The sequence below is a fragment of the Salvelinus fontinalis genome, chromosome 2 (genome assembly GCF_029448725.1).
Source record: "Salvelinus fontinalis isolate EN_2023a chromosome 2, ASM2944872v1, whole genome shotgun sequence".
Taxonomy (NCBI): Eukaryota; Metazoa; Chordata; class Actinopteri; order Salmoniformes; family Salmonidae; genus Salvelinus; species Salvelinus fontinalis.
The window spans coordinates 93,853,227-93,879,835 of NC_074666.1; the positions used below are offsets into that span (position 1 = coordinate 93,853,227).

General features: G+C 42.5%; 1 protein-coding gene across 1 annotated transcript; it reads left to right on the forward strand.

Annotated features, from left to right (window-relative positions):
• The first annotated feature begins 20,062 nt into the window (after positions 1 to 20,062).
• Positions 20,063 to 25,410, forward strand: LOC129832095 (uncharacterized). The gene is made up of 7 exons (XM_055895862.1): positions 20,063 to 20,165; positions 20,317 to 20,383; positions 20,594 to 20,747; positions 21,032 to 21,068; positions 21,182 to 21,492; positions 24,910 to 24,991; positions 25,173 to 25,410. The coding sequence occupies exons 1-6, from the start codon at positions 20,112 to 20,114 to the stop codon at positions 24,989 to 24,991; spliced, it is 705 nt and encodes a 234-aa protein (XP_055751837.1). The 5' UTR covers positions 20,063 to 20,111; the 3' UTR covers positions 25,173 to 25,410.
• Positions 25,411 to 26,609: the final 1,199 nt, after the last annotated feature.

A 26,609-nucleotide genomic window follows, 5' to 3' on the forward strand; every position in this document is an offset into this window, starting at 1 on the left:
GCATTTCAGTACTCATACATTCTAGTACGTAACTCCCTTAATGTCTCTCATATGTAAAATAAGCTGCACAGGCAGCGAATCACGTAGATCACAATGTGAAAATCGCAATTGATGGTCATTTAGAATTAGAATTAGAATTAGAATTTTTTCACGATCCGATCTGAGGTTCAAGAAACCTTACATACTTTTGGCATTGAGTACAATTGCCAGATTTGTAGTTGCTGGGGGGAAGGCACTTATTGGTTACATTTGTGTATTTGACCGCTAGGTGGAGACATTGACCACAGTACCTCTCACCCTGAGGACCAACCTGTAAAGTCCACCACACACTCTCTCATTATCCCCACCAGCTGATGAGAGACACTAGGCCCTCCATGGAATGAGTTTGATGCCCCTAAATGAACTTGTTCGCTGCTTTTGTGTGATTATTTTGATAAAAGACGTTGAAGGCCATTGAAAGACACAACTTTAATCTTTTGAACTTGCGTAAATTAAACAAATCATTTTAAAAATCAAATCAATTATTATTTGTCAAATGTGCCGAATAAAACAAGTGTAGTCCTTACCGTGAAATGCTTACTGACACGCCCTTAACCAACAATGCAGTTCAAGAAAGAGTTAAGAAAATATTTACTAAATAAACTAAAGTAAAAAATAATAAAAATGTAACACAATAAAATAACAATAATGAGGCTATATACAAAGGGTACTGGTACCGAGTCAATGTGCAGGGGTACAGGTTAGTTGAGGTAATTTGTACATGTAGGTAGGGGTTAAGTGACTATGCATAGATAATAAACAGCGAGTAGCAGCACTGTAAAAACAAATAGAGCTGGGTGTCAATGTAAATAGTCCAGGTGGCCAATTGATTAATTGTTCAGCATTTTTATGGCTTGGGGTTAGAAGCTGTTGAGGAGCCTTTTGGTCCTAGACTTGGCGCTCCGGTACCGCTTGCTGTGCGGTAGCAGAGAGAACAGTCTATGTAGTGTAGCATCTGCGTCATCTGACCACTTCTGTATTACTTCCTGCTTTAGTTTTTGCTTGTAAGCAGGAATCAGGAGGATATAATTATGGTCAGATTTGCCAAATGAAGGGCGAGGGAGAGCTTTGTACACGTCTCTGTGTGTGGAGTAAAGGTGGTCTAGAGTTTTTTCCTCTGATTGCACATGTGACATGCTGGTAGAAATGAGGTAAAACTGATTTAAGTTTGCCTGCATTAAAGTTCCCGGCCACTAGTAGCGCTGCTTCTGGATGAGCATTTTCTTGTTTGCTTATGGCCTTATACAGCTCGTTGAGTGCGCTCTTAGTGCCAGCATCGGTCTGTGGTGGTAAATAGATGGCTATGAATAATATAGATGAGAACTCTCTTGGTAGATTGTGTGGTCTACAGCTTATCATGAGGTTCTCTATCTCAGGCGATGATTTGGAAGACTAAAATGTGTGCAATGATGTGCCAAATATGCGATTTATTGTAATTTTATTGAGTACGCATTAGAATAAGCCCCCTCAATATTTGCAGCTGTAGGTGGTAATATCTCTCCAGAAGCTGATCCGTCGTCATTATTGTGAAGTAATTATGATGTTAAGGTAGATCTGAATGGAGAAAGCTGAACAGCGCTCCCTTTCTTTCGATCCTATCAGTATCGACACATGCTCCAACAACGTAAGGGACCATTTTGGGAAACGCATGTTTCATCTTCGGCCGTTGTAGGAAAGATGCATCTTAAAACACTCATAAGCCTAAGTTTCATCGCTATCAGGAAACCGGCCCCAGAGACTCTTACAGTACAGTTGCCATACCTTAATTTGATAATCCTGTATTGCAGGAATTTTCCTGTCAGACTTGATTAGCCTTAATGAAAAATGGATCAACCCCTACAAAAATGTCCATTGATTACAATCAACATAATAATTTATATTTCCTATTGCTGCCGGATTATTTTCCTGCTTTGATAAACTGAGTCAAATTAAGATATGGTATATGTAAGTGCGTTCATCTTAAGATAGCTGGGTGAGACAACCACATATCACAGTCAAATAATCAGGATACACACATTCCATTCAAGCTAAACAAATGATATACAGTGCATTAGAAACGTAACAAAATGTTGAAAACGTGAAGGGTTCTGAACACTTTCTGAATGCACTGTATAGTGTTTAAAAAACAAAAAAAACATTTTCATTCACATCTGAAATATATTAATACAAAACCTGAGCAAAGTCATATTGAAGCTTCCCATAAGCAACCATGTATGATGAAAAACCACAAATGTGAAAAAATGGTGGATTTAACGTTTTGGAAATAAACTCTTTATACATTATTAAACAATATTCTCATCTCACCTCTTAGTTTTGGTGTCATGTTCTCCAGAGAGACTCATTTTAGAGACAAGGCCCAGGATTTATATGTACTATATTACATCTAGTCTATGAGACCAGGCTGGGGTAGCATGTAGGCCTACAGGACACTGTATGTGTATCACCATGAGTCAGAGTGTCCATGATCGATACAGGGGGAAGATATACCATACGACTGTATATGTACCATGGATAGAGTAATGGGGTGCCTCCACCTAATAAGAACGAACACTTGAAAGGTCACAATTAGCTTATAAGGAAACTATATGATACAACCACACAATTTATTTTTCCTTAGAAATTAGTGGAATTAATTAAAGATAATGTTCCAAAATAGATTAGAATGTTAAAGTAAAAAAATGTAAGGACATTGCAATTATCACAAAGGACACAATGAACCACCAGATGATCACAGAATAATACTGGACCTATAAAACCGTGAGATTAACTGTAAACCAGAATAATATTAAAACCTCAAAATGAGAAAAGGATTTGAATAAGACTGACACTCAGTGGTCAGTTTACTAGGCAGCGGTGTTTCTGCTGCAGTCATTTAACTGTGCTGCTGTGTCATTGCAAAATCATTGCTGCCACACCCCAAAAATATTTTTGTCGAGGCACACTTTGAAAACGCTAGAACAGTCCATATTTACTTTTCCTCTGCAAACAAAAAGTGTTCTGTATAAAAAAAATCGTCCAACCCCATAGTAGAATAGTTGATCTATTTACCTAGACGGCTTGTTGTTGTGTGTTCTATGCAAGATAAATAGGCCTCTCAAGATGCATTCAAGTTACATGAGCCATAGGGAGGGAAACCTGCATTCTGACAAGCAGTCAATGCACAACAATTCTTGTAATTGCAAGAAAAACAGCAGTATTAATGGCCTTTGTTAAAAAGAGGGTGATCCCAGCGTTCCATTCCTACTTTATTTATTTTTAAACTGCTAAATATGTACAAACTGCACCATTTTAAACCTGGAGTTTTTAGCAAAGTCATCGTTAAAACCTTACCACAATTCACCATGAGTGCATAGACAAGAGTGAGGCTAAATGTAACACAAGTCAATTGTAGGGTAACTTGGGGTAAAACGCCACTCTACCTTTAAAAAACAACAAATTCTATGGAGTGACTTAAATTGTGATGAGACAGGTGGCATTTGTATTTGAGCAAGAGTTGTGGCAACCAGAGATCACTTAGAACTTCAACCTAATTTCTTCTGTAAGTCACACTGGATAAGAGTGTCTGATAAATGACACATAAGTTTTGGCAACCAGGGAAAGTGTTGACAGAAATATTGTGACATGGTTTCTGGGAGAAGCACAGGCATGGGGCTTGTTACCCCAAGTTAGCCTAACTGGTAGGCCTACATTTTATTCACTGTGTTAATGCATGTTATTTGGGACATAGAATTCATTAATAGATGCTAACTAGTTAAAAGATTAAATTTGGGATCTAGCTAATGATTAGCCCAATAGGTTAAATGCAGATAGGCAACCCCATTCTTCAGCCTATTTATTTATAGCCACTATGCTGCATCAGTTGGGATACAGTTGATAATGCTTACTGCTAATAGCACATCAGATAATATACCATCCATGCAGGCTATGTGGTCCAATATGTTAAAATCATTTAACATCTGATAATAGACCATCCATACAGGTTATATGGTCCAATATGTTAAAATCATTTAACATAATTTTTACCAATATCTTATTGGGCTATTTTATGGAGGTGGAAATTATATTTTAGATGGTATCAGCATCATTTTAATACATTTTGGAGTAGAATGTCTTTTTAAAAAGTCACCAGAACTGAGCTTCTCAATTCTTCTACATAAACATAATCTCGGGGGACCCCGGACATAAATAAAAAATAATCTTAAAATAGCTAGGTGAGACAACCACATATCACAGTCAGATATAGAGGTTAAGAACATTCAATTCAAGCTAAACAATAAATAGATTTTCATACACTAACAGCTACTAATTAAAAACTTATTTTACCCACAAATTAAGGTACCCATAAGCAAACATTTCTGATTAAAAAACAAACATGGAAATAAACACTTAATAAATTCTTAAACAACATTGTCATCTCACCTCTTAGCTTTGGTGTCATGTTCCCCAGAGAGACTCATTTTAGAGGCAGGGCCCTCCTCTTCTCTCTCCCCAGAGAGACTCATTTTAGAGGCAGTGCCCCTCTCCTCTCTCTTCTCAGAGAATAATTTGAGAGTATTGACCCCTAAAACAAAGAGCCAATATATGTATTAAACATTTGTCTATTCTAAAGGTAGACTCAGCACAGCAGATGTCAGACGTTGCTTTCACTCAGAATATCTGTGCATGTGCCAAGGTTTGCTTCACGCCGCTACAACCTGGTTGCTACGGGACAAAAACAGCGGAGAAGTTTATTCTCCAGCTTCAACGCTTTTAGATGTTAAGGAGTCTGACCGTGAGTCTACGTTTAAAACTTCTGTCTCTATGTTTTATTGTTCATCTGATCTCCATGTTACTGTGATACTTTTCAACTATTGAGGAAATGTACGTGCAATCAAATCCATCATTTTTCTTTACAAAAAGTTGCATTGGAACTAAACATTTATTTATTTTTGTTTAACTAGGCAAGTCAGTTAAGAACAAATTCTTATTATAATGACGGCCTACCAAAAGGTAAAAGGCCTCCAGCGGGGATGGGGGCTGGGATTAAAAATACAAATAAATTAAATACAAATATTGGACAAAACACACATCATGACAAGAGAGACAACACAACACTACATAAAGAGAGACCTGAGACAACAACATAGCAAGCAGGAACACATGACAACAACACGGTAGCAACACAACATGGCAGAAGCACAGTGTGCAAACATTATTGGGCACAGACGACAGCACAAAGGGCAAGAAAGGTAAGTGTCCATGATTGAGTCTTTGAATGAAGAGATTGAGATAAAACTGTCCAGTTTGAGTGATTGTTGCAGCTTGTCCTAGTCGCTAGCTGCAGCGAACTGAAAAGACGAGCTACCCATGGATGTTTGTGCTTTGGGGACCTTTAAGAGAATGTTACTAGCAGAACGGGTGTTGTATGTGGAGGATGAGGGGTGCAGTAGATATCTCAGATAGGGGGGAATGAGGACTAAGAGGGTTTTATAAATAAGCATCAACCAGTGGGTCTTGCGACATGTATACAGAGATAACCAGTTTACAGAAGAGAATAGAGTGCGGTGATGTGTCCTATATGGTGCATTGGTGGCAAATCTGATGGCTGAATGGTAAAGCACATCTAGCCGCTCGAGAGCACCCTTATCTGCCGATCTATAAACTATATTTCCATAATCTACCATGGGTAGGATGGTCATCTGAATCAGGGTTCGTTTGGCAGCTGGGGTGAAAGAGGAGCGATTACGATAGAGGAAACCAAATGTAGATTTAACTTTAGCCTGCAGCTTTGATATGTGCTGAAAGAAGGACAGTGTACCATCTAGCCATCTCAAAATGGTCTTAGACCATTCCTCCATACAGAATCCTTCCAGATGGCCAACTATAAGAAGGTAAATGTATAACTGTCCCGCCCTGATCTTAGTTTTCTATGTTTATGTATTATTTTGGTCAGGTCAGGGTGTGACGAGGACAGCACTGAGCTTGTTTGTCCTGTCTAGGGTTTTTTGTATATCTAGGGGTGTTTGTAGTCTAGGTTTATTATAGGTCTATGGTGGCCTGAATTGGTTCCCAATCAGAGACAGCTGTTTGTCGTTGTCTCTGATTGGGGATCCTATTTAGGTTGCTATTTTCCATTTTGGTTTTGTGGGTTATTGTCTATGTGTAGTTGCATGTCAGCACTCGTTATATATATATATATATATATATATATATATATATATATATATATATATATATATATCTTCACGTTTGTTTTGTTAGTGTTCTTTCTTTATTAAAAGAGGAATGTATTCATATCACGCTGCACCTTGGTCTCATCGTTACGACGAACGTGACAATAACTAAACACACAATAAAGAAACAAAGCTCCCTAATTGACGGGAGGCTTGACTGTTAGTCATTTACACACCGGCCTCTTACTACTATCCCAACTTCAACATTCTACCAACATCATACATAAATAATACCTGGTAGGATCCTTACTACTATCCCAACTTCAAGATTCTACCAACATCCTACATAAATAATACCTGGTAGGATCCTTACTACTATCCCAACTTCAAGATTCTACCAACATCCTACATAAATAATACCTGGTAGGATCCTTACTACTATCCCAACTTCAAGATTCTACCAACATCCTACATAAATAATACCTGGTAGGATCCTTACTACTATCCCAACTTCAAGATTCTACCAACATCCTACATAAATAATACCTGGTAGGATCCTTACTACTATCCCAACTTCAAAATTCTACCAACATCATACATAAATAATACCTGGTAGGATCCTTACCTTGCAGCTTGAATTCACAACCAGAACATGTCAACTCAGTGAGATTTTCTTTGTGCTGAGAAAGAAACCTTGGGGAAGTTTTATTCACCTCCCCAATGTCAAGTGACTTTGTATAATTTTAGTTACTGATTTATTAAGGATGCCGTCATTTCTGGTCAAATCTGGTGACATTGACCCCATGTAAGCATAATCAGAAAACCAGTTTAACTTGTTTACGGAAAAAGCCATTGGTTTACAATAAAATCGCTGTGTAGCTACCACTTTCCTGCAGTCAAATTACCTAGTGTCCTCATGAGTGGAATGTTAATAAGATTTTTCATAATTTCATAATTAGTTAACATTGTTGTTTAAACGCTGAAAATCTGGGGTTTCTATGTCAAATGGTTTTGATATATTTCCGTCTTCTGTATATAAAGTGAGATATTGGGATACAAACTCAAAATTGAATAAATTTCAACTTTACATCTGACATGGTAGAGGTGTCTTCTTTGTTTAAACCATAACCATGTGTGTGAGGTGTATACTTTTGTTTCAGTAGATTTGTTTAAGACTACCAAGAAACACTCTGTGACCCTGATTTAGCCCACTGCAGTACAAGGTTAATCATTAAAAACAATACCATATGAGCAACTTGCAGTCTCCAGGACCAATGATTCAAGTCTGAGACTCCATCCCAAATGGCACCCTATTCCCTACATAGTGCACTACTTTTGACCAGAGCCCATAGGGCTGTGTAGTGCACTATAGGGATTAGGGTGCCATTTGAGGAGGCACTGAGTGTTATCCAGTCTTCTCTCTCTCTGCCTGTGATGTCACAATGATGCAGTCATGCTTCATTCCAAAAGACACCACAGCACATCCTCTCATGACAGACTCAATAGACTCCTGAACACCACAACACATCCTCTCATGACAGACTCAATAGACTCCTGAACACCACAACACATCCTATCATGACAGACTCAATAGACTCCTGAACACCACAACACATCCTCTCATGGCAGACTCAATAGACTCCTGAACACCACAACACATCCTCTCATGACAGACTCAATAGACTCCTGAACACCACAACACATCCTCTCATAGCAGACTCAATAGACTCCTGAACACCACAACACATCCTCTCATGGCAGACTCAATAGACTCCTGAACACCACAGCACATCCTCTCATGACAGACTCAATAGACTCCTGAACACCACAGCACATCCTCTCATGACAGACTCAATAGACTCCTGAACACCACAGCACATCCTCTCATGACAGACTCAATAGACTCCTGAACACCACAGCACATCCTCTCATGGCAGACTCAATAGACTCCTGAACACCACAACACATCCTATCATGACAGACTCAATAGACTCCTGAACACCACAACACATCCTCTCATGGCAGACTCAATAGACTCCTGAACACCACAGCACATCCTCTCATGACAGACTCAATAGACTCCTGAACACCACAGCACATCCTCTCATGGCAGACTCAATAGACTTCTGAACACCACAACACATCCTCTCATGGCAGACTCAATAGACTCCTGAACACCACAGCACATCCTCTCATGACAGACTCAATAGACTCCTGAACACCACAGCACATCCTCTCATGGCAGACTCAATAGACTTCTGAACACCACAGCACATCCTCTCATGACAGACTCAATAGACTCCTGAACACCACAGCACATCCTCTCATGGCAGACTCAATAGACTTCTGAACACCACAGCACATCCTCTCATGACAGACTCAATAGACTCCTGAACACCACAGCACATCCTCTCATGACAGACTCAATAGACTCCTGAACACCACAGCACATCCTCTCATGGCAGACTCAATAGACTCCTGAACACCACAGCACATCCTCTCATGGCAGACTCAATTGACTCCTGAAAGACGTAGGACATCAGGGTTTCTGCTGGGTTTGTTTTGTTGCCATGAATGTAAGATTGACAAACTAACAAAATGGTGTATTAGTCGCCCTCTAGTGGTAGGTGGTGATAATGTCTCCGTTCTCTCTCTCTCTCTGCTCCACTCTCCGTCTCTCCCGCTACAGTCTCTACACTCCACTCTCTCTCACACACATAGACTCTGACCTGTCCAATGAGCCAAACTGATTAAAGAAATCCCACAGTACCCAAACACACACTCTCTCTCTTTCTCTCTGTCTCTCTCCCTCTCATGATAATGGGAGGGTGAGAGACACCTAAACCTAACCCAACCCAAAACCTAACCCTAGCTTCAACCTAACTCCAAGCAGCAGCACCGTGGTAAGGACTTATGCCAAGTTGTCTGGATGAATAGTGACCTGCATGATTTTTAACAAGCAACTCCACTCTACTACAAAGTTAATCTTCAATGTGATAAAGATAACTTGTACCTTACTTGTTTTTTTAAAACCACTATTCAGACATTGTTTTTCCTTTACCACATTTAAATGTACCCCTTGATTTATGTTGAAACATTTAGTGTTTGTGTGTGCCTCTTTTTGCCATGTTTCCAGCAGAAGGGGATCCAGGTGGGTATCTGAAGTTACATTGAACGTGATTGTTTACAGGTTTGAACCAGGAACCACTAGTGAAGATACCGACACACAGGAGCTTTCGGTGGTTCTATGGTGGTTACGCTATATATGTGTTCTGTATCTCATTATAGACCCATCTGTGGTTGGTTCAGCTAGATATGTATTCTGTACCTCATTATAGACCCATCTGTGGTTGGTTCAGCTAGATATGTATTCTGTACCTCATTATAGACCCATCTGTGGTTGGTTCAGCTAGATTTGTATTCTGTACCTCATTATAGACCCATCTGTGGTTGGTTCAGCTAGATATGTATTCTGTACCTCATTATAGACCCATCTGTGGTTGGTTCAGCTAGATTTGTATTCTGTACCTCATTATAGACCCATCTGTGGTTGGTTCAGCTAGATATGTATTCTGTACCTTATTATAGACCCATCTGTGGTTGGTTCAGCTAGATATGTATTCTGTACCTCATTATAGACCCATCTGTGGTTGGTTCAGCTAGATATGTATTCTGTACCTCATTATAGACCCATCTGTGGTTGGTTCAGCTAGATATGTATTCTGTACCTCATTATAGACCCATCTGTGGTTGGTTCAGCTAGATATGTATTCTGTACCTCAGTATAGACCTATATTTATAGACCTATTTGTGGTTTGTTCAGCTAGATGTGTATTCTGTACCTCTTATATGTCCATCTGTGGTTGGTTCAGCTAGATATGTATTTTGGACTTCTTTATAGACCCATATATGGTTGAGCACACGTACAAGACACAAGTCACTAGCGTTGTTAAAATTATTTAATAACAACACCAACAACCAGGATATACAGTAGAAGAATAGCATATACAAAGCACCCTTTAATAACAACACTTATAACCAGGCTATAAGATACAAAGCACCATTTAATAACAACACTTATAACCAGGATGTACTGTCACGACTTCCACCAAAGGTGGCTCCTCTCCCTGTTCGGGTGGCGCCGCCGACCTACTAGCTACCACCGATCCCTTTTCTTTTGGTTTGGTCTGTCTTGTGTTCACCTGTGTCTAGTTTAGCTAATCGGTGGGGTATTTAATCTCGCACTACCCGCTAGGTTTTGTGTGGGATTGTTTGTGTTACTGTCGTTGGTTTTTCCTAAAAGCTGATATCACAGCTTTATCTCTTTGTTACAGAGGAGAAATTATGAAAAAAACAATGAAATGAGCTCAACAAAGCAACTCACCCCCATTATTTACTGAAGGTGCTCTAATAATGAACTGAGCTAAACAAAGCAACTCACCCACATTATGTACTAACGGTATGTAGAAATGTAATACATATTAACAATCAGACACTATGTACATCTTTCCACTGGAACATGGATCTTCTGTTATTCTCTGTAGTGTACTAACGCATACGTATGTATAATGTAGATCTGGGTTCAAATAGGATTTATTTTATTACAAATGCCTTAGCTGGGCTTGATTGAGCTTGTCTGGCACAATGAAACCAATGGAAGAATCCCAAATGTGCAATCACTCAAAATGTAATCAAATGCGCAAAGTATTTGACGGAAAACAAATACTATTTGAGCCCAGGTCTGGTATGTGGTCCTATTAGTTTCCTGATTCAGATCTGTTCAAACCAACTCTTAGTTTCCTGATTCAGATCTGTTCAAACCAACTCTTAGTTTCCTGATTCAGATCTGTTCAAACCAACTCTTAGTTTCCTGATTCAGTCTTTTCAAACCAACTCTTCTGACTGTCATTGTAATGCCATGTCTATTTAAAGGAGTTGGCTTAAGCACACTCAGATCTGGGACCAGACTAATGTATCCGTGGGTTGGCAGTTAGACTATTTGTCTGGTCTCTGGTCTGTGGTCAACAGAGGACAGGCTCATAATAATGGATGGAATAAAATCAATGGAATGGTATCAAACGTATCAAACACATAGGTACCATACCATTCACTTCATCCAAGCTATTATTATGAGCCGTTAATCCTCCCCTAACCAGCCTCCTCTGGTGATCAGTGGGCACAGCAGGGTTGGGGTCAATTACATTTCTATTCAAAAAGAAAACCTCATTGAGAAGCATTGAAGATACACTTTATGAATTGACTGGAATTCAAATGGAATTGACCCCAACCCTGGGGCACAGTGCTGTGTTCTGCTCCTGCTGCTGGTGGTGTGTGACCTTAGCCTCCCTCCCTCCCTCATTCCCTCTTCCTCAGTACGATGTAGATGAGACCACTGACCAGACACAGAGGGAAGGACACCCAGGCCAGGACGTAGGCAAAGCCGAACGCAGCTTCCCCCTCCCTATCCGGACTCATTACCGTGTAGATTATAGTTCCACACATCACAAACAGACCTGGAGAGAGGGGGAGGAGGAGGAGGGGAAAGAGGAGGAGGCAGGGGAAGAGAGAGGAAGGGAGAGGAAAGGAGAGAGGAAGGGGAGGAAAAGAGAGAGGAAGGGAAGGAGAGAGGAAGGGAAGGAGAGATGAAGGGGGAGGAAAGGAGGGAGGAAGGGAAGGAGAGAGGAAGGGAAGGAGAGAGGAAGGGGGAGGAAAGGAGAGAGGAAGGAAAGGAGAGAGGAAGGAAAGGAGAGAGGAAGGAAAGGAGAGAGGAAGGAAAGGAGAGGAAGGAAAGGAGAGAGAAAGAGGGAGGAAAGGAAAGAGGAAGGCGGAGGAAAGGAGCGAAGAAGGGGAAGGAAAGGAGACAGACGGGAGAGCAGAGAGGGACAGAGAGAGAGTGGGGGAGAAGGGAGGGACGGAGAGAGAGTGGGGGAGAAGGGAGAGAGAGGGAGAGATGGGAGAGCAGTGAGTGACAGAGAGAGAGATGGGAGAGCAGGGAGGGACAGAGAGAGAGGAGAGTAGGGAGGGAGAGAGAGAGAGGAGAGTAGGGAGGGAGAGAGAGAGAGTGGGGAAGAAGAGGGGGACAGAGAGATAGTGGGGGAGAAGGGAGGGACAGAGAGAGTGGGGGAGAAGGAAGGTACAGAGAGGGAGTGGGGGAGAAGGGAGGGACAGAGAGGGAGTGGGGGAGAAGGGAGGGACAGAGAGGGAGTGGGGGAGAAGGGAGAGATGGGAGAGCAGTGAGTGACAGAGAGAGAGAGATGGGAGAGCAGGGAGGGACAGAGAGAGAGGAGAGTAGGGAGGGAGAGAGAGAGAATGGGGAAGAAGAGGGGGACAGAGAGATAGTAGGGGAGAAGGGAGGGACAGAGAGAGTGGGGGAGAAGGGAGGGACGGAGAGGGAGTGGGGGAGAAGGAAGGTACAGAGAGGGAGTGGGGGAGAAGGGAGGGACAGAGAGGGAGTGGGGGAGAAGGGAGGGACAGAGAGGGAGTGGGGGAGAAGGGAGAGATGGGAGAGCAGTGAGTGACAGAGAGAGAGATGGGAGAGCAGGGAGGGACAGAGAGAGAGGAGAGTAGGGAGGGAGAGAGAGAGAATGGGGAAGAAGAGGGGGACAGAGAGATAGTAGGGGAGAAGGAAGGGACAGAGAGAGTGGGGGAGAAGGGAGGTACAGAGAGGGAGTGGGGGAGAAGGGAGGGACAGAGAGAGAGTGGGGGAGAAGGGAGGGACGGAGAGGGAGTGGGGGAGAAGGGAGGGACAGAGCGTGAGTGGGGGAGAAGGGAGGGACAGAGAGTGAGTGGGGGAGAAGGGAGGGACAGAGAGGGAGTGGGAGAGGAGGGAGGGACAGAGAGGGAGTGGGAGAGGAGGGAGGGACAGAGAGAGAGTGACGGAGAAGGGAAAAAGGCATGGTTAGTTTTAGACAGCTGTTGAGGATAATTAATTTCTTCCAAGTTGACACCTCATCTTTAGTGACAGACTTGGTTATGTTCTGTAAATTGGGGAGGGGCTGAATCTGCTAGTTTCCACGCACTAGTTAACACCTGAGCCAGAGAACCGTCCCAGATCCACCCACCTCCGCCCACAGGATCAAATTGAGTTAGCTAGCTAAGATATCTAGCATGAGATTTGGTTGGGTTCCAACTCAGATATTATAACATTGAGACAGTAAACCAATCCTTGTATTAAGGTACCTAACATTGAGGCAGTAAACCAACCCTTGTATTAAGGGACCTAACATTGAGGCAGTAAACCAACCCTTGTATTAAGGGACCTAACATTGAGGCAGTAAACCAACCCTTATATTAAAAACCTCTATTTGATCACCCTCCCGGATCCGGGATCCTCCTCATCAGAATGGCTGACTAGCATAGCCTAGCCTAGCGCCACATGGAATATTATATAATATAATTTCATGAAATCACAAGTCCAATACAGCAAATGAAAGATAAAGATCTTGTGAATCCAGCCAACATGTCCGATTTGTAAAATGTTTTACAGAGAAAACACAACATATATTTATGTTAGCTCACCACAATAGCCCAAATCACAATGCCATTTTTTCACCACAAAGATAGCTTTCACAAAACCCACAAATAGAGATTTAAAAAAATCACTAACCTTTGAACAACTTCATCAGATGACAATCTTATAACATCATGTTATACAATTCATTTATGTTTTGTTCGAAAATGTGCATATTTATAGCTACAAATCCTGGTTTTACATTGTGAACATGTCGCCAAAATGCTCCAAATTGTCCGGAGAAATTTTAGAGAGTCACGTAATCTAACAGATAAACTCATCATAAACTTTGCTGAAAAATACACATTGGGCAAATAAATAAAGATACACTGGTTCTTAATGCAACCGCTGTGTTAGATAAAAAAAAAAAAACTTTAGTAAAAAGCACAGCATGCAATAATCTGAGACAGCGCTCAGCCATTCTCTGCCATGTTGGAGTCAACATATTCCACAAAAATACGAAATAACATCATAAATATTCTCTTACCTTTGATGATCTTTCATCAGAATGCAGTGCAAGGAGTCCTAGTTCCACAATAAATCGTTGTTTTGTTTTAGAATGTCCATTTCTTCTGTCGAATTTGCAACTTTGGCTAGCATGGTGGAGCTCAAGTGTCCATGAAGATTTTACGCATGAACGAAAAATTCAAAGAGTCATAATGATAGTCGAATAAACTGGTCAAACTCAGTTGATAATCCATCTTTAGTATGTTTTTCAGAAATAGATCCAATAACGTCCCAGACGGAGCATTTCTTCGTGTCTACCTAACGCATTGCAGAAATCGATATGGTGCTCCCAGGTGCGCAGCAAAATACTGCCAATATGGCTGACCTGTCACTGCAAAAGCTCTCATTCGGTCCCACATCAGCCTAGACAACTCATTCAACGTTGTACTGCCTGTTGACATCTAGTGGAAGGCGTATGAAGTGCAGTGGCAAAAATCTGATATCAACTTTGGAGGGGACAATTACATTACATTTTCTCAAGAGCAATTCCTGAGGGGGACACCAAAAGTAGTGCTGTAACACATAGCCTACGTTGTAATATGTTAAATGTATATTGAGGAACCATAATCACTACTACTGGATAATTGATAGGTACAGTAGTTAACTGAAGGGTTGTCCCAACTTGTTCAAATGTTTAAATCATTATAATACTACTAATAATAATAGTTATAGCAGTGGTCCTTATCAGTCCAGTATGTATGCAGGTATTTGTACTTACAACCAGCAATACCAAGAAAGGCCAGTAGGTGGCAATGGTACTGTACACTGTATGGGTGCCGTTTTCGTAAATACAATGAACATGGTGTGATCACATCTAAAATAATCTCCATTGAGAACCATCACAAAGTTGGTCTCCACTGGCCTGAGTCTACTACAATAGTTTTACAAGAACAAAAAGATACAAATAAGTACAGTTCTAAAAGCAAAATAACTACTTCAATGAATAATCCAAATAAATCAAACAAAATATCCTTCAGTCAGTGTCTCAACTCTTCAAACAGCAGCTATGGACAGCAGCTAATGGTAGCTAATGGTCACACAAAGTATGCCATTTTAAATAAAATAACATTAAATAAATAATTAGTAAGTGTAGTCATGTACTAAAAACTACTAAACAAAAGAACAAATATCATACTATACACCAGGGGTTCTCAAACAGGGGTCCATGGACCCCTAGGGGTCCCTGGTGTAATTGAAAGGGGTCCGTGAAATCAAAAAGTGTAATGAACGTATTCAGTACCACAAGGTTTCCAGTAACTTTACATATAATATAGAGGGGGTGGAGGTCCCTGAGGACCGCTCAAAACATTGCCTCAAAATATGCAGGGGTTCCAGTACCCCAAAAAAGGTTGAGAACCACTGCTATACACATTACTGAACAAAAGAACTGAACATATGTTTGCGGGTTTCAATGGATCCAACAAATTGCTGGCAGATATTTTCCGTCTTGAGACTGTCCAGCCTGTCTTTATGTACATTACAGACAACTACGCCGTTCAGTCTCTCTTGGCCCATGCTAGCCCGTAGCCAAGTCTTTAACCTGCGGAGTGCACTGAAACTCCTCTCAGCCTCACATGAAGGCACTGGCACCACAGACAAAATTCTGATCAGCACCTCAACTTGGTCAAACAACCCCCGCACCTCCACTGGAAGCCTCCTGAGGACCTCTGCTGCCTCTCCACTGCTGCTACAGGGGTATTTGTTGTGAAAGAGAGGGATCTGCACTGAAAGAGAATCTATGTTCACCTCTGGGTACTGATCTAGAGACTCATCCAACTCCCCCGTGAGAAGCGCTCTTTCCAACTTTTGCAGGACGTTTAGACTGTCCTGGTCAAAACGGTCGCCAAACTGAACCTCCACACCATCCAACACTTTAAAAGATTCTGCCCTATAGGGATCCACTGCTTTGCCAGCAAATCGTCTTGAGTGCGTTTCAATGGATTCAATAGAGTCAATCAATGTTGTTGCTTTCTCATACAGTCAACGGTAGCTTTCGTAATTTCTCTTCCCCTAAGAGATGACCGCACACACTCGACTGCAGCCTGCATACCAGAGACAGTCTGAGTTTTCTTCTGCAGTGAAATGTTTAGACATTCAAGCTCTCCAAGAACAGCAGAGGCAAGTGTGAGGCCCAAAACAGTCTTGCCTTTGCTGAAGTGCTCGAATAAGCCACTGGCAGTTGAAGCTGTCTTGGATGCAGTTTTTGCCATCTCCTCTAGGCTGCTACCCGCTCATACTGCCCTAGCACAGCTCTAATAGCAGTATTCAGCACAGTCCACCTTGTTGGACATATGGGTTTCAGGGTGGTCAGATTTGTATCTTTGGACGTGACAATTGATTCAAACATGCTCTTAAACTTTCCTGACTGGCCATAGAGGACACCTAACTGATGGACCCAAGAGAGGGAATCCCGGATCAGTGGGGGGCTGAGCAGCCACCCTGTGTAATCAGATTTACTGTGTGCTCCACAATGGACATAGAGGGCTAATGGCTGCTGCCTCCTCACAATTGCCTGTGCACCTGTGTATTTTCCTGCCATGTTTGAGGCACCATCGTAACTCTGCCCACGTAAGCCAGACATGGGCAAATTGAGCCTCAACAACACATCAGTTGCCACTTTCGCAACGCCCTCGCCTGTTGTCTCCGACACCCTGTATAGCCCAATAAACTCCTTGTGAGGGACAAGGTCATGGTCAACATAACGCAGACAGACACTCTCCTGTTCAGCACCAGAGACATCTTGAGTACCATCAACAATTACTGAAAATTGTACAAATCGGAAGAGACCTAAGCTCAGCTGCAATGCCTTGAATGACTGTATTGGCCATGATGTTCAGAATTTCATTCCGTGCTTTGGGGCCTTTGTACATTGTGGTACGCTCTGTTAACCACTTCAGTAAAATGGGATCATCCTCTTCTGCCCTAAGTTTCAAAAGCTGGTATAAATTCCCACTGTCATCCGTGTGGCCTCTAAAGGCTTGTCCCTGTCTTACTACATGCCGCACCGAACTAACAATTTTCATCAAGCAATACCTTGCGTCCCCCTTGCTGTTTAACCCACGCGCTGGATAACTGGACACTGATTGGATTTAGCTGGTGTGCTGTTACAGTTAAAGTGGCGGTGGGTTTGGCAGTTTTGATGTGCTGTCAATTTAATGGCTTTTCTCCAGTTCCTAAATCCTGCACTAATGAAGGCAGCATCTGCTCTTTGGCCAAAAGATGGCTGTCTTGAAAACCCTTGGCTCCAGTGAAAACACAACACTCCTTTTTATTGATGGATTATAATGTAGCCAGGGGAAATCGCGAAACCATCTCTCTTGAAACGTCAACACTCTGTTGGCAAGAGTTTGCGGTTCTATAAATTGTGGGTGTGGCTGATAAAGTTTTGAGCCATTACTGAGGTAACTGGACAATGCTGTGCCACTGTCCCCTATATTGGTGCTGCTGGCAACAAGGGTGACACCTGGTCCTGCCGTGGCTGTGACATTGTTCTCTGTAGTCTCTCTCCCTGGCTCTTTCCCCTTCACCACCCTCACTGACTCACAGTCTGTCTCCTAGAAAAGAAATAAGGTGTTTGCCATACTCGTAACTACCGGTACCCAAAACTACACAATTAATCACAACAGCAATACCATTGCCTAAAACAAATCTTAGTTCAGTCATCAGTTTAAGTTGAGAGTGGGGGTATTCATGGCATTTTCCAATTATGTCCCTATTTTACAACAAAAAAAATTGAGAACCTTTCATAATGTTGCCAAACACAGACTCAACAAACTTACCTGAGACTCCCTGTCCCTGCATATCTGTCCCCAACTCTGCTGTCTGTGTGCCATCTGTTGCCTGCTCTGCCTAATGACATCATTGTGAAACATTTCCATTAGCATTTCACTTCTTTCTTATGAACATTTTATCAACTAGTCTTTGAGATATCAGGCTACTGGGGTTCTTACTTTGCGTTTTGGTGTACTGAAAAATACTCTGATGTCCGTCTTTTTTCTGCCATTTTTCTACCTGGCTGGCTGGCTGGCTACACACACACACAATGTGTAGGTTATTTACAGTAGGAGATGGGCTTCTATCATCTTATCTTCTACCATTCGATATGTGCTTCGATCTAAAAGGTAACTAGCAAATGTGAAACGGATTGCAGTGACAAGAGTTGACAGCTGTATGAGTTCACCATTTACACAACATATGCTGCAACCTTTCGTAATTTTAATATAGTTTGTTTCATATTGGCTGGCTTTCAACAATAGCTGAATTTGCAAAGCTAGCGAGCACCAATTCCGTTTCTGTGGTGTTTGCTATAATCTTTGCTACCTGGTTAAATAAAGGTGAAATAAAATTAAAATAAAAAAGTTCACTAGCGACAATTTAGCTTTAGCAACGAGACCATTAAATATATTTAAGACAATGGTAGAAGAGAGTGTAGTTCTGTTCAGTTTGGACATGTTTATCGCTAACCTTATCGCAGGGACTTTGAAGCACTCCAGGGGCATGCTGATCTTGGAATAAACTGACGATAGCAAAGATTCCATCTTTGACGACGCCACATAAATGGAATAGGTACTAGCTAGCATGATGGTTAATATTTACTTTAGTTTGCGTGCTAGCTCCGCAAATTCAGCTAGTGTGTGTGAACCCTGCCAACATAAAAAAATAAAACATTGCTATGGCCGATTGACTTGATAAACCTCACGTCAGTTACGTACATTGAGTGCCTTTCACACAGTAGATACGAACCCTCTTTTACCTTGCCAGCTAAAGTAGTGGATCAAACCATTGTGAGGAAAAGGACGGGGGTCGCAATCTTTTGAAATTTAAAAACGCGCTATTAAGTGTCTATAATCAGCATAAGTGCTTTCATACTGTATTATTAATATGATTGAAATTACATAGTTATGTTAACAGTGATATATTGGGGGGGGGGGATCATATTTTTCCCAGGATGGGGGGGGCGTGTGTCCCCCGTCCCCCCTGGGATTTCCGCTTATGCATGAGATACCCATAGAACTGAATCCTGCTCCATTTCAGCACCATGCCGCGGTCTCAGGTGCTGCCCAGACTCGAAACATTTCAGCACCATGGCCCGGTCCCCTGACGCCTAGAAACGTGTCAGCACTATGCAGCGGACAATAGTGCTGAAATAGTTAAAGCCCCCTAGAACGTCATTGATTTTAAATGATTGTAAGTGCAGGTGGTTATCATTTATTGCATGTCCTAGTTTTGCAGCTTTGGAACCTCAGATTTATAGCTAATGGATTGCAGCGAGTTACGTGTTTGTGCATGGCGATGAATGAGGATGCTTGATAAACCATCAATTAAATGCAACAACGTGCACTTACAAATATTTTCGTTTGGCAGAACTTTGACAAGCTATGATCTGTTTTCTAATGACATTGACAATTCATACAGACATTAGACTTAGGCCTAATTGTGACATCATGTGTGTATGACATCTTTGAAGAATGCCCTGGCTTCAGCCAATCGGAATCGAGTATTCAACAATGCTTTGGCATAATTCAAGGACGTTCATATTCACTTCAGTTGTCTGCCGAATGTTCACTGACGTTTTTTCAAAGGAAGTATTAGTATTACCTCTAAACAGCCTACAACAATAAGCTACACATCATGTCAGACGACAGCAAGGTATGGTTCATTTAGCCTATTTTGAGTTTAGAGGAGAAATTACTAACAATATAGTAGGTCACTACCACAGCAATAGGTCTCACTGGTTTGATCCATGGACTGAAATCTGACCACTATTGCCGTTTTGTTTGAAATAGGAGAGAATCATTTGTTTCATAAAGTCACAACCTAGGACTGATATTGACCTCTCATTTATCCACCAGAACGTGAATTGGGAGGATCATCCGGATGACCAAAATAAAGTTGTGGAGAATATGAAGGATGAAACAGAGACACATGAGACCAACAAGAACAGGACAGGAGGCAAGGTAAGAAATATGCTGTCCTTTACACATCCTCTGCCTACTTAGGCACAGATCTAGGATTAGTTTACTATCACTAAATCCTAACCTTAAAGCATTAGGAGACACTACACTGACCTTAGATCTGCTATGAGACCTATAATCTGTTGTCATGTAGGCTAAACGTAAGTCCAGTGGCCGTGCCAAGAAGACTTCAATGGAGGAGGACAGCAGCATTGGTGCAGGTCCGAGATTACTCAATGTTGGGTGCAGGTTGTGTTCAAATTCATCAGCACTGATCTGAGAAGATAGTATCTATATAGGTGAAAGCAATATAGTGGAGGCCCGCAGAGAGATGTGCTTTTACCTGTCCAGTGCAATCAAATCACTAAAGGTGAAGGAAATTAGGAATAAAGTTCAGATTCAACTTTAGATTTCTCTTTGCGGTTTCCCAGAGTCTTCTCAGACACCCGGGTGTGGTTTCCGGGAAAGGGGATCTATCATTGAGCAGCTGGAGAAGGAGGCTCAGAGGACTCTAATGCCTTCTCTCAAGATTGGGACATGCTGTGCCCCAATCCTCCTCTCTTTCCTGAGGAGTCTAACTGATGAGCAAGTTCCATGTCTTTTTCCAACCTCACATACAACTTATCTGATGTTATAGTCATAGTGCACCTTCTAACCACAAATGGGATTTTAAACACTACACCTAACCCTAACATCACTGTAACCACACCCCTAACTCTTGCTGTAAATCAAGAACAAAATGACTCATATACTTGCTAATAGCTTAATTAAATACACTTTTATTATCCCTAACATGGCTATCTAGTGACTCCACTAACTCAACACCAGTGTGCAGCTAAAATATGTTTCCTTTCTTTTCTTTTCTCTAGCCAATGGAGAGTGATTCAGCATGGCATGAAAAATAACGTAAGTCTCTCCACATAAGGTTCTGGTCAAAAGTTGTGCACTATATATATATAGGGAATGGTGTCATGGAATTGGTTGATTGGCAAAAACATTACTCTGTTTGTTGGTCATAGCTGACATTCGAGCAGCTCTCCATGATGTGTCTGAAGATTGTTAAGGTCGTGACCCAGACAGCCCTCCGCATTCTCCTACCAGCGCTAGCTCGTATCATGGGGGTGAACCTGAGGAGTGGGGCAACCTCCCCAGAATCCCCGTGCTCTCTGACAGGGTCTGAGGATTCCTTAGGCAGTCTGGATGAGAGAGAGAAAAGGCTGCTGATCAGTGAGATGAACTACTGGACTAAGGAGAGGAGGAGGAATGGCAGTGCAGGGTGCCGCCAAAAATCCACTGGCAGAACCTCATCATCATGCTGGTCGCCTAAGAGGTATGTTCACAGCAATATTTGAACTTAATAATTTCAAGACCTGACCCATACTTATCATAAATTATTAACTTGGAATTCATACCTTGTAGTTTTAAGTTCTGGTCAGAAATGTTGCCCGTCAGGGGGCGGGTCGAGGTGAAAGTAATTTTTAACTGGGTAAGCCATAAAGTAATCTATGAATAAATAGATCAGGTACATGCCTTTCAGAATTAGTCATATTCTGATGTCGTATAAACATACAAATCTGGCAAAAAAATTGTGTCAGTTGGCTTTAGGCTTCTAGAACTACGATGGTATGAGAAGTAAACCATCATTGCTCTAATTTGGTTTTCAGGCTCACTAATGACCCAGATAAGATACCAGTTGGTCACATTTGCATGGCATAAGTGGTGATTGTGTGTTTATCTTCAAGGTCCCAGACCTCATTGCAGAGCTTGCCTGCAACTAGAGGCTCCCCTCATGGAGGAGCCTCTGAAGGCTCTTTTTGGGGTAACGGAAGAGAGCCTCCTGATATCCCTGGTTGAGGGTCACTCCAACCCAACCTCCTCCAGCTCCTCCGAGTTGAGCTGTGCTATCGTGGGGGAGGTAGTACACCAGCTTAACTCTGGCCTCTCAGTGGCCATTCAGGCCAGCTCGGGGAGTTGCCCCCCTATGGTCAGTCAGGACATAGCAGCAGGCAAGGAGGTCATTCGGGTAGCCTCGGTGCAGATCCTGGCCGAGCTACAGAGCAAAACGTCTGAGCTAGAGTGGGTAGGGTTTATCGAGCCCCTCATGGACCCTGTGACCGATGATGTGCTGGATGCCATTGTCGGCACAATGGACAAAATGGCACAGAACTTCAACATCCTCTTGGATCTGGCCAAGAAGATGACAATCTTGGGGTCTAAATTTCTGACCAATATTCCATGTGAGCTTGATGTTGAGTGTCCATCTGGGAAAGAAGGAACCACTCACTTTCTCAAAGAGACTGGATCCTCTACCAGTGTGGTGGCCAGAAAGCTTCAGACCCTCTCTAGCCCCGACTTTCAATCTAAAGCCCTCAAGGCGGTGAGCACCATCCTTACAAGGAAAGTCAGCAGCTCTTCTGGCATGGCTCCTTCCTCTAGGCCTTCTAGTGCTGCTCCTAGCCTTACTGAAGCACCCCTGAATACCAGCTCTACAGCCCTGACATCTGTAACCTCCACTGCCACAGTGATTGTTAAGGCATTTGTGGGAGGCATGGCAACGACAGCATCATTTGAAGGCACATGTGAAGCAGTTGATTGGCCAGTTCCTGTAAATGACCACAAAACAGGGTCTTCACAGAAGATAACCTTCTCTCCAGCCCGCACACTCTACGGCCTTATACGAGCAAAGCTGAGGGACCTTTTAACTCTATCCGCTCGAGAAGAAGGTGTGGCTAAGGACGCTTCTCTTCAGGAGTCGTCAGACACCCTGGAAAAGGCAACTGTTTCAACTGTTGAGGTCCAGTTACCCAGCACCAAACTTAGTAGAGTTCATAGTGAGAGCCAACCAATATCAGCTCTCTGTCTCTCCAATCTGGATACCAGTACTCAAGAAGTTCTTAGCAGTGTTTTTTCCATCTACAAGTCAGAGTTATCAAAAGTGGAGAGTAAATCCTTGGACGTTGTCAGTTCATCTGATGAGTCCCTAGAGGCTTGTTGGATTGTTGATGGTGTCCTATCAGAGCTTGATGACTATACTATTTCCCAGTCACCCTCACACAATGAAGACTTGAGTGTGAGTACTCAATGTTCTCAACTGAGCTCAGAAGAGAGTGTCAGAATCACACAGTCCTCTACTAGTCTGATTCAGAGCATTAAGAAGCTCTCTAGCAATGACTTTCAGACTCAGGCAGAAGAGGCAGTGAGTAAAGTGCTGATGAGATCCAGTCATTCCTTTATCACACAGATCAGCCATACTGGTCTTCAGAAAAGTCCGCAGGCTGGCTTATCATCTAGCTCGCCATCAGAGATTGCCTCCATGTCCTCTCAAAATACAGCCTCTGGATTAGTGGAAACCTTCGTCAAAGGAATGGCGACTATTTTCCAGAAAAATGAGTCCACTGGCACTGTGCTACTGGAAAGAAGTGGGAAAGTTTCGCAGTGCTCCCACGGGGGCTCCCAACTGGATGATACTGAATTGAGTGTTAAAATATCAGAGGAGAAGCTTTGGTCAACAGCTAAGACCATCTGCGTCAGTATGAAGAACACACTTAAGGATTTCTTCACAGGGCTGAAGCCATCCGGATCCGAAAGGACAGAAAATGCTTCTTCCAAAGAGACCCTTGGGGAAATTCTGGTTGCTATCCAGAGTGAAATCTCAAACTTAGGGCGAATGAAGGATTCCAGGGAGCTCCTTCAGATCAACGATATGGTAGGAACTGTGCTGAAGGAGGTTGAGAAAAGTGAGGATGACAGTGAAGAAGTCTGCCAAGACATCCCTAGAAGCTGTTCAGCTTTGTCCACTTCTTTAAAGGGTCGTAGTTCCTTGTCCAGCTCTTCAAAGGGTCCTAGGTCAAAGTGTGAGTTAGAGACCAACCTCCCTGGCACTCCCATCCCTGACGAAGTGCCCTTTGATCTGACCTGCCCCATAGTCAGGAGCTCCTGCATCGACATCAGGGACTCTAAAATGCCAGAGATTTCTACAAAATACCCAAAGACAAAGATGATGGCACACACAGATGAACCCCTGCATCGTAACAGTCCAATGACTGACAGCAGCCGACCACCGAGTGCTAAAGCCTCTTTTCGATCATCCACTCCGTCTTTCACCAGCAAGGGAACCTCTTTGGTACCAAAGGGAGATGGGATTGACATTGAAGAGAAGGAGGTGTGCATCCCCAGCAGCTCTGGCCATCTGAGGGAGCTCTTAATCACCCCGGACATCAGCAGTGCCACTGCATACCTACTGCAGTACTTGATGGACTCCAGCAATTCCCAGAACCTGCACATCCACAGGGTGTTCAGAGGTGTACATAAAAACCTCATGGAGGAGTTTGGCTCTTATAACACCCTGCAAGCAGCTATTTCCTCCCAGGACCCTGCATTTGACAGAGTCCTGGTAAAGTCCTTGACCCAGCAGCTGGTACAGGGATGCAAGGAGGCGTCAAGACCAGCTTCTGCTGCAACAAACCCATCAGACCAGGCTGAGACAGAGAGGGGGGCTGAGCAGAAAGCAAGAAGGAGCTTCCTTTGCTTTTCAATGACCAAACTCAGGATCAACTTCAAGGTATAGCAGGGAGTTAGCATTTTGTTTTTGTTCCAGTTAGGTGCTGATGTTATTGATGTGGCTATGATAAGACAAATACATGTGATAAATATGTTTTATTCATCACTAAATTGTTGCCTTGGATTCAGAAGTGTTCCATTTATTTATTTATTCTCTGTACCATTTTCTTTACCTTTCTCCTGTTAGCGTTCCAAGAGAGGAAACAAAAAGGACTGCCATTCAGTCCAGGAACAGACTGAGATTCCCTCTACTGATGGACATTGCATAGGTAAGGATGTTTTAGAGCTATGCTATAGCTTGTAGTTTTGCTTAGGTGTGTGTTAGAAACATAGAGTATGCCTACCAAACTCATAGCACTGTTATTTTTCAACGTTATTATACTGTATTTCTGTCTCTCTCGCTCAATTTCTCTTTCTCTCTTACCCCATCCATTTCTCTTGTGTTTCTAGCTCCAGTTGGAGAGGTTTCTCCCTCCATATCTCAGCCTATCAAAAAACGATCCTTGATTGTCAGGGTCTTTTCAGCAATGATGAAGCCATTCAGGCGCTTCACCAAGAAGAACCTGTAACCTGTTACGCTGCATGAACAACTACTTTTGTAACAGCAAGACTTTTGACAAGAGGAATTTCTGCATGTTTACCCTTTCAAAGTCTATTTGATCAAATAAATGCAAATTATTTTACAAGAGTTTCAAGTGTTTTGGATGATTGGTAGCACTGAAGCAGCTTTTCTCAGAGAAATGTGCTAGTTCCCCCTTGGTTACACATTTATTGTGCAGTTTTTGAGTTGGCAGGACTTGGGGTGGCAAGTAGCCTTGTGGTTAGAGCGTTGGGCCAGTAACCGAAAGGTTGCTAGATCAAATCCCTGAGCTGACAAGGTAAAAATCTGTCATTCTGCCCCTGAACAAGTCAGTTAACCTGCTGTCATTGTAAATAAGAATTTGTTCTTAACTGACTTGTCTCGTAAAATATAATAACCAGAGCTTGTCTCTAATACAATAGTTGCTGCATAGACCGTCAGATAACCAGATGTTCTCTATTCATTTAGTTAGATTGATAAGAGCTTATTAGCAGCAAGGGGAAAACACATAGAGGAGAATTAGCTATCTGCAGCTAGATCAACCCTCTGAGATGTTATCTGTATGTTGAATATATAAGGTCCAGCAGTTGACAGTGTATGTCAGAGCAAAAATCAAGCCATGAGGTCGAAGGAATTGTCCGTAGAGACATGATTGTGTCAAGGCACAGATCTGGTGAAGGGTACCAAAACATTTCTGCTATATTGAAGGTCCCCAAGAACACAGTGGCCTCCATCATTCTTAAACGGAAGAAGTTTGGAACCACCAAGACTCTTCCTAGAGCTGGCCGCCTGGCCAAACTGAGCAATCGGGGTAGAAGGGCTTTGGTCAATTCAAAAATGCTCTATTCTGAGAACTACTTTTAATCACAGAGTGGAAAACATAGAACCATACTGTGTGAATCACAATTATGGGTGTATTCTGGAATAAGACAAACCTATAAATAGAGTTGGAGTCTGAGTGTGTGTGCACACAGCCACCTCTTTAACCACTCTTCAAAATATTTGGCAGCCTTTGAGATGGAGAGGCAGGAGAATGAGTGACAGAACAAGAGTCTAATAAAAGCATGGCTTCTCTCCCACTCCTGCTCACAGCAGCAGTGCAGTGGAGTAGCTTCAACAGCCATAGGCCCAGGGATTTCACATCACATTCCATGATGCAATGCAGAATACGGCTTCACACAGAACAATCACCAAACCCATAAGATAACACTTCACACAGCACAGCCAAACATCATGTATCACCTGAAGAGGCATGTGTGTTCTCCGGACGTGATACCTTGTCACAGACCTGCTGTTTCGATCTTCGC

What these genes read in the sequence shown, in the direction of transcription:
- LOC129832095 (XM_055895862.1), top strand. Translation starts at nt 20,112, where the DNA reads ATGAAGGATGAAACAGAGACACATGAGACCAACAAGAACAGGACAGGA. An exon ending in GGACAGCAGCATTGGTGCAG is followed by an intron (nt 20,384 to 20,593) that starts GTCCGAGATTAC and finishes GCGGTTTCCCAG; the next exon opens with AGTCTTCTCAGACACCCGGG. An exon ending in AGCATGGCATGAAAAATAAC is followed by an intron (nt 21,069 to 21,181) that starts GTAAGTCTCTCC and finishes TGTTGGTCATAG; the next exon opens with CTGACATTCGAGCAGCTCTC.